The sequence below is a fragment of the Nicotiana sylvestris genome, chromosome 11 (genome assembly GCF_000393655.2).
Source record: "Nicotiana sylvestris chromosome 11, ASM39365v2, whole genome shotgun sequence".
Taxonomy (NCBI): Eukaryota; Viridiplantae; Streptophyta; class Magnoliopsida; order Solanales; family Solanaceae; genus Nicotiana; species Nicotiana sylvestris.
Genome location: NC_091067.1, coordinates 123,244,844 through 123,259,016, shown reverse-complemented (window position 1 = coordinate 123,259,016; position 14,173 = coordinate 123,244,844). Strand labels below are relative to the sequence as shown.

Below are 14,173 nucleotides of genomic sequence, written 5' to 3'. Positions count from 1 at the left end.
ACATACACAAGTTAAAATATAATACAAAAAACGGATATAGATGCAAATGCCCCGTTAGAACTTCTTAAAGGCCAATGTCTAGGCCCAGGCAAATATTGGGCTGGTCCACTGAATAACGATACTGCTCTCTCCGAAAATGTAAAACCCCCAAAAGCAGCAAACCATCACTCACGCGCTCTCTCTCTCTCCGACCTGAAACAGCAAGGTGAGACCACTGTTCATCTCTCTGAAACAGCAAGGTGAGACCACTGTTCATCTCTCTCTCTATATTCCTATTCCTATTCCTACTTCTCAATAACTCCGTCAACCTGGAATTAATAGTTAGTCTGAGGCTACTTTTGTAAGTTCATGTTAATCCGTAAAGCTGACTCTGTATTGTATTGCTGGCCTTACACGTGGTGTTCTTTGTGAATTGTAAAATTGAATACATATCGTCTCTTCTGTGACTTTTTTGCTTCTCAAGTTCTTCCTCTTCGTTTCTTCGTCTCTGTCAATATTCACTTTGCTAAAGGTATGTCTTTCCCAATTTTTTGATTTTACTAGCTAATATATTGTTTATTGTTAATTATTCTGTATGGCAGATTATCCATAGGATTAATTTTATTTTTAAGTTAATACTGAGATTTTAAATTCAATTTACTTTTGAAATTTTTGATTTTATGGTTAAATTGTTCATGAGTTTTCAGCGCCTCTGTTCTCTCTATACTCCACCGCTATGACCGTATATCTTTACTGCAAATATCTTATTTATTTGTGTAAGCTAATCAATTTTCCTTACTTTTTCTTTAGTATGTCTTGAATATCAAAATGTTTTTTGGCTATTGAAGGTTTAGTCAGAAAAAAAAATTGTTGCTGTCATGATTTGCCTTAATAGCTTTCTGGGTTTGTTTTGTTCATATTCCATTTTTTCCTTTTTTTTTTCTTTTGCTATGTTTGATTTTTGTTATTAAACAGTTGATTTAAGTCTAATGCTATGAAGAAATAGTTAATCTAGGATGAAGTTGAAGGGTAGACTAGAGGAGGAACTTTTTGCGCTCTCATTGATTTGCCTCCTGCTCGATCTGATCTCAATAGCATAATTTTTTTTGTTTGATTGATATGCAAATGGCTAATCTGTATGAAATTGGTTTGACCCTTGCAATGCTTGGCATTTTACAGCTGGATAAAATTCTATTTCATGGTTTCCGCCTAAAATTTATTTGTTTTTTACGCCATGGATGACCAAGTTTATTATCAGATTTGATGTGAAATGTAAATCATCTAGGGTACTAGAGGCCATTATATATGAAATGCATGCCGGCCTGGTGTATACAAGAAACTCAAGTACACCGTCAATGAAAAATTGACACACTAGGACTACAATTTGTATATTAATATGATGGTGTCTCTGACACTACCTTGACTACATTTTTGAGGTGTATTAATGGCTTCAACTCGCTACACCTTTTGCTTTGATATATACTTATTTTAACATTTTTTGGTTTTTCCACTCTTTTTTATCAGCACCTTTTCTCTTTTACTTTTTAAATACAATATATACACATCAGCAAAGCAATTGTTAACGAATAACTTGTGAGAAACAAGTTAGTAAGGTCATTGAAAAAATAATTAACTTTTAGAATAAAACACACTGCATAAGGTTTTTGAAACATAACCCCTCTAGGATGTTAAGCACACGAATGACCAAATGGTACATGTAACTGTAATTGGAGAGGTTTAATATTTTATAGGGTACTTTGAAATTAATTTGGATTATGGCTTGAAAAATTGGATAAGGAAGAGAAGTAGAGAAAACAGAGACACACATCCACAGGAAAAGGGGAAGACATGGTGTGTGACGAAATTGCTGGAGATGGATATTGCTAATGCTCTTTAGCTAGATTGGCATCTGGATATATATATATATATATATATGTTGGAGCATTTGAAATACTAGATCTATCTAACAGATTTCTAATCAGTTTTTACTCTGAAGTTTGCAAATCTCATAACTTGCATGATAACAACGAAAAAATCTTAATATAAATGTTAGAGAATTTGGTGGCATGACACTATTAACGATGTAGGAGATAAGTTTCACTGGTTTATTATGACGACTACTTAAATAATAATTAATCTAGCTAATAGGTTCAATGTTCTTGAATTGTTTCTAAACAAGAGTACAAAAAGGAGTGATGTGTTTAGAATTTAGAAACTCTGCATTATACAAAAACGTGAATTTAACTACAATATAGTGTCAAACATAGCTCGCCCTCTATTCTAAACAAATGTTGTTTGGCTTAACGTAGATGTTCAGTTGCTTACAATCACATCCGCAGATGCCAACATGCTTCAGGGATCGAACTTTTTTTTTCCGCTTTCAATTAAGCTCATTTTATATTTACTTTTACACCATGACTTTAGTGAACAAGAATCTTTTCGTAATTTAGGTGGGCAATTAATCATTTGATGAGGTAGCTGCTCTCTACCAAGCAGAGTATGTTTGTAGGCTTCTCTTATGTTTGTACTTTAGATTGAATGACAATTTAACTGAAAAACAGCCAGCTTTGATCTTTCGTTGCAAAGATTAATTGGCTAATATACATGTTCAGTAGCTTATGTCGGCATCTATAGATACGAACATAAGAAGATATTATTTTTGAGTTACAAGGCTGAGCTAAGGCCAGTTGGAGACATGTACATAAATACAATATATGAGATTCATATTGGTATGTAAATATTTCCCATTTTACTATTTGGAAAAGATAAATAAAAACCATTATTATGTAAAAAATTAAAATAATTGCTTGGTTTATTCTGATGCGAGTTTTAGTGATATATTATTTTCCTTCGCATTTCCATTGATTTGTGGGTTTGCTGGTCTGATTTGTGCATCATTTTAGGATTGTCTATTGACGTTTTCTGTTTGGGACATGTCTAAACAGTTAGGTTCTCCAAAAATTAGTGCATTTAGAGGCATCAGAAATAGGTCACCAATGCTATGAAAAAACATCTGATTTAGGATGCAACTGAAGGGAGACTGAAGAGAGGAATTTTTTTTCTCTCTGTGATTTGCCTACTTGCCTACTGCTCAATTTGATCATAACAATGTGTGAGTGTGAAGATAGTTGATTATGTTGAAAGATAAATTTTTTCATGTGGGTTAAGCGGATTGTCTCTTTAGTTGCCCTCTTTATGTTGTCTTTGCAGTTCTATAATATATGTTCTTTGGATAGCTTTTTTCTTTGGTTGGCAAAGATGCTCTTTGAGTAACTTATTGCCACCTTGATGTTTCCTTTATATTACGTAATTGTTGAGAATATGAGCTCATCCAGTAGGTACAATAGTTTTGTTCTTCATATGGGTTCTCTCAATAATGATTGTAGCTTAAATGTAAAACAGATCTTAAGACGTAAAAATGTTCAACACGTTTAAATGTGTGGAACTTCTTCGTTAAGATTATTGGACTTTAATGTTTTTTAACATCGTTTTGTTCTTATATGGCGTTTTTTTTACTGTATATGTTAATTTATCAAAAGGTTGCAGGAAAAGTAACTCATCTCTACTGTATATGGCCTTTATCTATCGATTTTGGCTGGCCTAGAAGGAGGGTCGGCCTAATTGTTCTTTTGAACAAAATTTTAAGATAGTATATATATTTTTGTACTGTAGACACTACTCGATGTAATTACTGCGTGTCTTGTAGATTTATATATATATAGAAGATCAAATAGTCTTTTACATTCTTCTAAACTGATTATGAACTAAATTTAGTGTTACAACAGTGATATTAATTCATTCTTTTGTCTACTGAACAATGAGAAATAAATTATGAGACGACAACAACAACAAGCCCACTCGCACTATTCCATGGAGATGTGCGTAGTAGCTATTTTGTATCTCAAGTGAACTGTGCATAGGGGACATAGCATTGGGGCTACGAAAGTCAAAGGCTCTAAAGTGGCTTCTAATTATCAAAATATCATTTGATCAACTGTCTCATGCTTAACTTTTGAATGTATTATAATTTCTTCTTAGTTGCCTACAACAGGAACATTTTACTGTTATTTCATTGGACAAGTTCTTTGATAAAAACAAGGTCTTGCTTTGGACCATATAACGGCCAACAACTTCAATCAATTATTTTAACTTTCCCAATTGATACTATGCTTTAGGAAAACTGGTAACTAAATTAACTTCACTGGAGGTAGATTGGTCCTCTATTTCGTCTTTACAAGGACAGCCGCCGCCATCAAATACTCCCAAAAAAAAGGCAAGCTTAATTTAACGTTAACAGAACTCTTCACTAAATATTTTGGTTAGAATCAAAAGGAAGCACAATGTCTAACGGAAATATATAAACTTCGATTTGACAATCGTGGCACTTCGATTACTTAATGCGTGGCTTTTTAGATTTTTGACAATCGTGAGCTATTTCTATGACGTATGAGAATTTCATTTCTGTAAATTCTTTAGATGTTGCATTGGTTGTTTCTGTTTATATGCTCATTCATTTCTTCCTGATGGTTATATACATATTATGTTACTATATAGGTGCATGAAACAATAAATTGGAAGTTTTTAAGTGCAAGGATAATAGAATACTAGGTTTTTGTCTGTTTTAAATGGTATTGGTTTTGATCGTAACAATAGTTATTGTCAGTTCGATAAGAAGTGTGATTTGCTTTACAGACCTTCTGGAATTAGTTATATGTCAAATAGGCAATGAATAGGATGACCGTTTGTGTGATTTTTAGATCATCCAAATAGATTTTTCGAAGCGGAAAATTTCGCTAGCCGTTGTTGTGGGAATGGGTATCCAACAATTGTATTTTGGTTCGAACAAGGCTAGTAGAAAGTACACACAGTTCCCTAGTGATAGAACCACATCATGTAGGTCAATCTGCTTGTGATGTCATTGAATCATTGATTATATGTACATAGATTGGGAATTAGCATCATCTCAGTTCTTTGGAAGCATAGTTTCCCCTGTGGCTTTAACTATCCTGTAAAAACCGCTCTTGTTTATGGGCAAGAGACTGATTGACAGTTGCAGAAATTTCTTGTTAAGTATAATAGTAGAACCAAAGAAATCACCTAGCTATTGTAAAGATTAGTTGCCTTCAAAATTTCTGGTGTAAAGAAAATATAGTTGAAAACTTAGATCAGTTTATGGATTTTATAGGTGTTTTGGGAATGCAACTGATGCAGCTATGCTGTAACTTGTAATTTTTTGGGTACCTTGGCCCTCCTTTAATGAAACCTTTACCTTATCCAAAAATAAATAAAATAGTAGAGCATTATACCAGTGAAATTTGGCATTTGCCTTTGCACTTTTTCCTTTTTAGCCAACACCATTAACCCGATTATTCACTTGGTCAGAGCAAAAAGTTTGATGCTCTATTTTTTGATTAGGGAGAAACTGACCATGGTATTTAAAGAAGAAAATACTCCGCTTTTCAAAATTTACTCTTCCGAAGTTTTCATGACACAGTCAAAATTATGGATTTTATCCATTCACCTTTTATAGTGTCTTCTTTGTCACTTATCTCTTTTTTCTTCATTAAAAGGCTCTTCATTAAAAGGCTTTACAGGCCGTAAACATATAGCCAGGAGTAGAGGTGGAGCTATGATTTCAATTTTATGGGTTCTGGATTAGAATGACGACTTCAAGTGCTAATAATTGGGTTCTTAATTTAATATTTGTTCATATTTGATGAAAATTATAATACAAATACACTGTTTGAGCAAAAGCTATTGGGTTTGAGTTTTTGGCCAAACCCGTGGCCGGGATTCTAGCTCCGCCCCTGACCAGGAGTAATGTGAAAAAGCCCTCTTACTTCACATTGTTATGATGAAAGCTTAAATGAGTTATTATATAAAATAATCTAGTTGACTCAGAAAAGGTTGGTTGTTTTCTGTTATTTCACTTTTGGTGCAAAGAGAAGTATGCTGATGAAGCTGAATCACTCCTAGAAGTCATAGAATCCCTGTAAGCTGAACAAGATATAGTTTTTCTGAATTATGCATCTTTGGTAACTTGTAAATATGGTTTCCAGCACTTTGTACTGCTGATTAATATATTGTTACCTATTCCAAAAAAAAGAAGGTTGGTTGTGTCACATGAATTAGTTCGGAAGAGAAATTGTATTGTTACTGAATTGTAGGTCTATTTTCAGAGAAAATGAAGAAAGGCATTCACCCTCAAATGCAATGGATATCCTATGTGACACAAAGTGGACGATTGATGCATGTTATGATGACCAAAATACACCAAACAGGCAAGGTTTATCACATTAGAGCAAGGCGTCAAATGGCTCAAAGTGTTGGTCAGATTGCAAAGTTTAAGCGCCGGTATGGTGAGAAGGAGGAGGAGGTGGTGGAGAAAGCAGAGAAATGAAGGTTTAAGTTGGAAAAAGAATGAATTACCAGCCTTGGGCTCTCTGATGATTTTGTGGATGAATTCATCCTTACCTTTTCCCTCTTCATTTCGTCTTAACTTTTCTGTTTAAGGAATGAATACTGGTCTTCTTGTATGCTGTCACCCCTTTGAATGTTTGTTAAACATTAGTGAAGAAACATTGGCTCATCCTACTCCTTGTTTGAAAGTATTTTATGAGGTTTAAGAAACTTTAGTGTCTCTATCTTCTTATTTGGAATTATTGATGCTTCTTCATCACCCGTGTCAAGTGACCAAGTTCTTATGGTTCTGGTGTACTTTTTTTTGTTGTAGTAAATTCCTGACTAACTTTTAAGAAAAGGAGAAATTAAACTGTAGGAAGTAGGTAGCATGTTTGCGTATCTCCCTCTGTTGTTGCCTGTCTTCAGTAAGCTAAAGGACAAAGCTGTTATAGTGTTGTAGTCACATGTTTTATTGTTCCAAAGGTGTACACAATAATATGATTGTTGCTCAAAATTGAACACCATTCTCATTTACCTGTTGTGAACAGTTTTATGAGATCTTTCTTTTTGTTAACTAAACTATTTTCATTACCAATGGTAGTATGTACGGCAAATACAAAACCTGACAGTTGAACCATAGGTGTCAACTATCAGCAGCAATCCTTCTCCTACAATTGTTAGTTTCTTATTCAGCATTTTTATTCGGGGAACAGAAAAAGTTTTTTTTGGGATCAAGATGAAATATTTAATATATGTGCTAGATATGAGTACATAGAGGGACTTTCCACTGGAATATAGCTCCCAGCCCCCAGGGAGTAGTTTACAACATATTTAGATGCAAAGGGTGGGGGAAAGGGATATAGATTTGAGCTCTTAAGAACTTTCTATTTGCTTCCACCCTTAGCTAGTTAGTCAGTTACATGGTTAGCTTCTCTGTATGTGTGCTTCAGAGTCGGATTACCAGCCTGAGGAGGAGTAACGTGCAATTATCAATGAGGTGAGGAAAATGAACATTACCTATTTGAAGTGCAGTAACTACTACATTTGAGCCTGTGTTGATTTCAAGTGGATGTAGTTTCTTTCAAATTGCTATATCTGATCGCATCTGTCAAGCTGTTTGTTCTGCAAATATGTTAATTGTGAAAGTATCATATAGTAGCCTAAACTCCAGTCACCTTTGTGATTTCTGGAGCACCTCCTATTCCTCCTATCCCGGGTTACTGATTACCCAATGGGGAACCTTCTGTAATTAATTTGTTGTAGTTTTCTTGGAGGGAGGCAGCAGTTATCTTTGTCCTTTGATAGTTTAGTTTGTATATTTCCTTCTTTTTCCTGTAAGCATTATGTATTCGATAGCTTTTGCAACGACTGAGTTGGTATTTAGAAGATCCTTTTTATTATTGAAGTGGTTTTTGATTTCGATTGATCCATTTGTGCCAGAGTCAGAAAGGGAAATGTTCAGTCCAGAGGAAATGTTGACTTTAATAGTTATCATTAGAAGTATAATTCTGTTAATCCAGTTCTTATGGAAGAGGGAGGGTCATAATTTGATGTAATTTGTCTGTCCAGGTCTGCCCAGAAATTTTTAACACACTGCACTGCGTAAAAATATGTGCTATGGTCCCTTGCTTATTATGGCATATTTGGCTTTCTTCCCCGATTTTGATGCCACTTTCTTTTAGCAGAGCTCCATGCTAGTCCTTGTAGCAGGGATTGATTCAGCACCTAATCACAAGAAATTCTTATCCCTCCCCCTTGTGAATTAGAGAGTAAAATTATACTCCTTCGATTACAATCAATTCACAATTGATAAAGTAATTACTTGGTCAGGTAAATCGTGGTAGTTATGTCAAGAAAATGAGTTTTCTGCCCTTTTAAGTTTGTCGTTGATTCGTTCCTTAATATTGAAAGCCCCTATATGGCTTTTGAATGTAGCATTGGGAAGAAGGGCTTTCCTAGTTTACAAGTAGCTTTGATTCAATTCTAATTCTAAGTGTCAAGTATAGAGATAAATTAACTCGACTCATATACCCTGTTAATTATCTCTTTTGCAAGTTGAATTGCCTTTCTGCATCTCCAACTGTCCAACATGACAAGAAAATACTACAGATGAAAAACACAATCAGTAATCACTTATCCAGAAAATACAAGATTAACGAGCACGGATCAGAACAGGAAATCGATGGTGGCATTGAGGCAACAAGGAGACAATGTCTCAAATAGAAAATAAGATGTATTTTGTTAGCTTTTTGTAATCTTCACAAACTACTAGAATGAACTATGGGCTTAAACGTGCCACTTTAGCAAAGCTCAAGATTACCTGTATGAAAAAATCTTTTCCCTGTGTTTGTAAAGTGTAAACACATTGACGAACTCATGTGGGCATTCCTTAACCCGAGGTCAAATGGACAATATCTCAAATACAAATGTAATAAAAAGAGAAATGCGCGATATTACAGAAAGAAACACACTGAACATAAGGACGGACAAAAGGACAATAATTCCCAAATATCTTCATTTTGCTCAGCAACACAACTCTATTAACTGTTTGTTAATTTTGCATCCAAGATTACAGATTTTGAGGGGTTAACAAGGCATGAGTAAGATGTCTAATAGATAGGACAACCCCCTACTCGTATTCCTAGCAGAGCAGGCGTGTGTAATAATCTCTTTATTCATCACCACTATCCTCGCCTTCAGCTTGTCCATCTTCATTTTCATTATCAGAGGGGTGCTCGGCAGCTTGTCCATCTTCATTTTCATTATCAGAGGGTTGCTCGCCAGCTTGTCCATCTTCATTTTCAGTGTCAGAGGGTTGCTCTTTCATCTTGGCCTTCCCATTTTCCACAGGTTCTTTCAGCTTCGCTTTTTTGTTAGATTCTGCGGATTTCATTGATCCTGACTTCCTTTTAGAGTTCCTTTGTCTGAATACTGCAAAAAGAAAGAAGAAAACATAAAGGCAAAGATAGCTGTAAATTCATTCACAGTAAACATTCTTTGACATCATAGTGCCTCACTTGTAATCCGATAATTAAGCCCATTTAAAGCAATAATCTATCACTTATCACACATATATACTGCACAGAGTTCTCTGAAATTCACCATTCAATGATGTAAAATGCATGACGAGCAAATGATACTTGTCTGACTGTCTGAAGCTTATCACAAGAGGAATCTCGAATAGGACACCAATTAGAATCAAAGATGATCCCAGACAAGGTAGAATTACAAATATTGATGATTCATGATAGTTTAAAGTGGAGATTCAATGAGGTAATGATTACATATTCCATAAAGAAGGGGGTAAAAGCAGGGGCGGATCTATGTACATGGTTCGGGGTGGTACGCCACCCGCAAGTTTCGGCGAAAACTTTATGTATATATGTAAATATGTATAACAAATAGGATATATATTTAAAGTGCCACCCCATAAAACAAAAGTGGCAAAGGTGCCAATGGCAAAGGTCTGCCTTTTTGTTCAGCAGGGCAAGACTTCGAATCCTGGTGGGAGCAAATAATTTTTTGGCTTACATTCAGTTGCAATTTAAGGAGATTAAATACACTACACAGCACACTCTTCTATATTTTATATTAAATGTTTGACTTTTCTGTTTGTTTAATTAAGTATAAACAAATAAGATAAAATAATAATAAAAGTATTCTCTTATAATTAATATAGAAAGTTAAAATCCTTTTTGAGGATCTTTCCCAAACGCCAATTTTCAAAAGGTAAAACAAAGCCCCAACTCCCCAAAGTTAAAATCATTATTGATCGTTTTCAAAATATGAAAGCTCGTAGAGGACAATTGTAAATAGATTGTGTATGATATTAAAAATATTGTTGGAAGTTTTATGCTTTGCGTCAATTAGTTATAGTTATTATATTTTCTTTCGTTTGATCTATTTGTCTATATAAATAAAAAGGATGTATAACCCGAACCGACGCTCGAGTTGATCAAATCGATTAGGTCGGCACCCGTAACCCCTAAATCCTGGATCCGCCTCGGGGTAAAAGAGGTTCGATTGTGTGAAATATCAGATAAGTTGCAGAATTTATGAGAAGAATATCTGCATACATGTACAAAAAATGGAAAATAGTTTTTTCCTTCTAATTCATATGAAAAAATATTCAAATACTTGAGTATAATAAGTCGGGACATATTGGTTCTAATACTCACTGCATGTCCTGGATAGGTGAGACAAAAATACAAGTTGTTAATTTGCATATATTTGGCATTAAGACCGATAACAAGATCAGCGGCTCAGAGTGATCAATAAGCAACATTATGCTCAACTTGTACAGGGTAAAGAGAGCTAGTGAGTCTGGCAACTCTCAAAATTATCCCCAACCTTAAAATGCCCCCATAAGAAGAACTATGAGCATTTATTTTCTAATTTCAGCACTTTTTGTTGTTTTGACCTTTAATAGAGTGCCTCTGAACAAGCTTAATGTGAAACCTTCCATTAAAGGTTTCACATTTCTGTTCCAGAATAATTAGCCATCGTCGGGAGACAAAAACAGTCATTAGTAACCTTTTGTAGTGGATTTAGACCTGGTGTATTAATATACATCTACTCCTCTCCTCATCAACTATTCATTACCTTTAAATCTCTTTGCCCTAACACAACAGAATCGGCATAGCTGATCATTTCCGACCCTTATTTCTCAGTTTAACCAAATATATGTAAAAATTAAACGATTCTTTGCAGTGTGAGTAGCAGTGAGGAAGTGCATAGAGATTAATACTCTGGTCTTTCTTTCTACCTTCTTTATTTGGGTGGGAGAGAGGTTTCAGATACAGTTAGAAGGCCAACTCTCCATAGTAATGCAAGGTGATCTAATTTATTTGAACTAATGTATGGGGTACTGGTACCCCAGCTTATCCATGTTACTAAAATAAAATTGAACAGTTTCAACCACAGAACATCCCATTTTATTCAGGAAGACCACAACAAGTGCCAGCCTCCAACCTGATGAGGCTGCAGCGCAGCTTTGGTTTTAGGAAAACAAAGGACAAACAATTGTCTCGTCACTAGTATAAATATGCTTAACTGCTGACCTAAACAAGCTATCAAGTAATCATGCACCTGATTATGCTACATAACCTGCCAATTTTAGTTACACCCTCTATCTCATTTTATTTAACTCGATGGAACTGTTTACATGGCAAAATGAAGAAGCCAATCATCTTTCATTAGCCCACCTCTGGCAAATTTAGTTCAGTAATATATCTTAGTTTTAGTAGAAAGATATTGCTAAAGCTTTCAAGCAATAAGAAGAATAAGAGAAAAGATAACTGTAATCAACACTTTGTTTTGCCAATTGATATACTATCCATTACTGTAGCACATGTTCGCTTAATTCTGAAAGTAATATATAAGAAGTAAATAGACACAACAATCTAGAAATCTGACCACAAAGTTGACATGTGATTGTAAGAATTGTGAATAAAAGGATTTGTAGCCTAAGATGGAAAAGTGCTCAGCATCATGAGAAAAATACATCATTAAAGACTTCTAAATCAGTGAAAAGAAACTGACCCTCGAGAGAAGCTCTAAGAGGCTCAATGAACTCGGGAAACTCAATCTCTTCAAGAGCCTTGAACACATCCTCCGCATTTATCGTTTGCCTCTTAGACTCCTTGCATATGTCATTAGCACTGAAATTGAACAACTCAAATGAGCTCACTCATTGAACTGAAATATTATAGAAGAGAAAAAGAAAACATATGTTTCCATCTTCTTTCAACATCAACTGATGATAATACAACGTTTCCTCCATTTTCTCAACTGTCAACACAAAGCATGCCTTTTTATGTTCCACTTCAACCAATCAATTAATTATTGTTTGCTCAGATCCACAATCAATCACTTTATATTCATTGATTTCCAATTTTTAGGGTACATCCTACTAATCACCAAAAAATTTAACTATCAACCAGTAAAAGAATAGCCAATACACAGAACCCCACTAAAATCCTAGATCACAAAATTTCAGAAAGCACCCAAAGTCCCAAAATAAGCCAACTTCAAGTCAATTTACAATACTAAATTTCAACTTTAAAAAAAAGAAGCTGAACCTCAATAACATCACAATCAATCAGAAAAAAGGCTTAATTTTGTAAAGACCCTATTAAATCCTGGATCACAAAAACTCAAAAAACACCTAATTTCACAACAAATCAATCATTACTTTTTTCATAATTTTCGGGGAATTTGTGGAATTTTATTTTTAAAAAGGAATAAATTGAAGTGAATATGCAAAACCCAGTAAGAGCTTACGTGGCGGAGAGGTAATGGATGAAAATGCGGGCGCTTTCGGAGAACGCAAGGAGAGAGTCGCGGAGAAGAGAGATGTCAGTATCGGTGGATAGCTGGGAAAGTTTATCCTTCACAAGCCGGCGCACGATAGTCTTGGGCAGAACCTCTTGCTCTATTTGTACTGGTGCTGATGGTAATTTCTCCTTCTCCTTGTCTTTCTGCTTCTCTATTTCCGCCATTGGAACTCTGTGTTTCGCGAATACTGAAATTTTTTTAGGATTTAGGTTTCTTTTCCCGCCATACTTGGAAGAGGGTCTTAAATATTGTTGTCTAATATATTATGTTTGTTACGAATAGTTTGTATATTGGATACTACTTTGAATGCTACATTGGATATTGGATGCTCATGTTGTGAATAACTTAAAAATTAAATTTTCTATTTTATGTCCATCATCTTTACTTTTTATGCCTATAAAAGGTCATGTAATTGCAATGAAAAATTACACCAAAGTGAAAGAATAAAACACTTCTCCATTCTCTCTATCTCTTCTTGTTTACATTTTACTGCATTGCTTTTATTTTATAACACGTTATCAGCATAAAGCTCTAATTTTATTCTTAACTCCCGCTAAGTTGAGCCATATTTTATTAAGGTATGTATCATTATAATCATCTTATTTATGGCAGTACATATCATATGCTCACTGTTTGTAGATTACTTGTGCGCTTGGGCATCTTAAATAGTTTAAGTACATTACAGTGATTAAATAACTATTTCCTTCCGTGTTCAACTCTTAGAGGACCTCAAAGTCATCAAACTAGCTGTGCACTAATGTCATGGACTCCCTGGATCAAAACATATCTTTAAGGCATTTTGAAGAACTGTGAGAAATGAATTGACAAGCAATAATTTTTTAATTACTTTATATTTATTGGAACATATAAATAATGTTAGTCACGTTCAATTCTATTAACACATATATATCAATAATATAAAGTGAAATGAAACAAGTATGTAATTTCTACTTTATGGCAAGAATAAAATGAAATAGTAGATTGTTAACATGATATAGCTCTATTTTCATTTCTTTTACCTTAATCGTTTTGTTTTCATTAATTGTTTATTATTATAATTATTTCTCTAACTTATTCATCTTTTATGATAGTTTTCACTATGTCAAATTTATCAAAACTTGAATTTGTGGCACTTGACATCACCGGAAGGAACTATTTATCATGGGTTCTTGATGCTGAAATTCACCTTGACGCTAAAGGTCTTGGAAATACTATTATACAAGGAAATGAAGCATCAAATCAGGATAAAGCGAAGGCCATGATTTTCCTTCGTCATCATCTACATGAAGGGTTAAAAACTGAATATTTAACCGTAAAAGATCCACTTGAATTATGGATTAATTTGAAGGATCGATATGACCACCTAAAACTTACGGTATTACCGAAAGCTCGGTATGAGTGGATACATTTAAGGTTGCAAGACTTTAAAACCGTAAGTGAGTATAATTCTGCTATC

The 14,173-nt window shown here is 34.4% G+C and overlaps 1 protein-coding gene and 1 long non-coding RNA gene across 2 annotated transcripts; one reads left to right on the top strand and one right to left on the bottom strand.

The window, feature by feature from the left end:
- Positions 1-97: 97 nt before the first annotated feature.
- Positions 98-6,609, top strand: LOC104230567 (uncharacterized). Its single transcript, XR_711885.2, has 2 exons — positions 98-239; positions 6,159-6,609. It is a non-coding gene; the product is annotated as an uncharacterized lncRNA (long non-coding RNA).
- Positions 6,610-8,778: 2,169 nt separating this feature from the next.
- Positions 8,779-12,947, bottom strand: LOC104230566 (DNA polymerase II subunit B4). Its single transcript, XM_009783407.2, has 3 exons — positions 12,664-12,947; positions 11,923-12,041; positions 8,779-9,312 (listed from the first exon to the last, which is right to left on the bottom strand). The coding sequence occupies exons 1-3, from the start codon at positions 12,879-12,881 to the stop codon at positions 9,053-9,055; spliced, it is 597 nt and encodes a 198-aa protein (XP_009781709.1). The 5' UTR covers positions 12,882-12,947; the 3' UTR covers positions 8,779-9,052.
- Positions 12,948-14,173: the final 1,226 nt, after the last annotated feature.

Bases quoted from the DNA above. Each gene is read 5' to 3' on its own strand.
- LOC104230566 (XM_009783407.2), bottom strand. From the start codon at position 12,881: ATGGCGGAAATAGAGAAGCAGAAAGACAAGGAGAAGGAGAAATTACCA. The intron at 12,042-12,663 runs GTAAGCTCTTAC...GTTCAATTTCAG, and splicing joins ATCCATTACCTCTCCGCCAC to TGCTAATGACATATGCAAGG. The intron at 9,313-11,922 runs GTCAGTTTCTTT...TTCTTTTTGCAG, and splicing joins TCTTAGAGCTTCTCTCGAGG to TATTCAGACAAAGGAACTCT.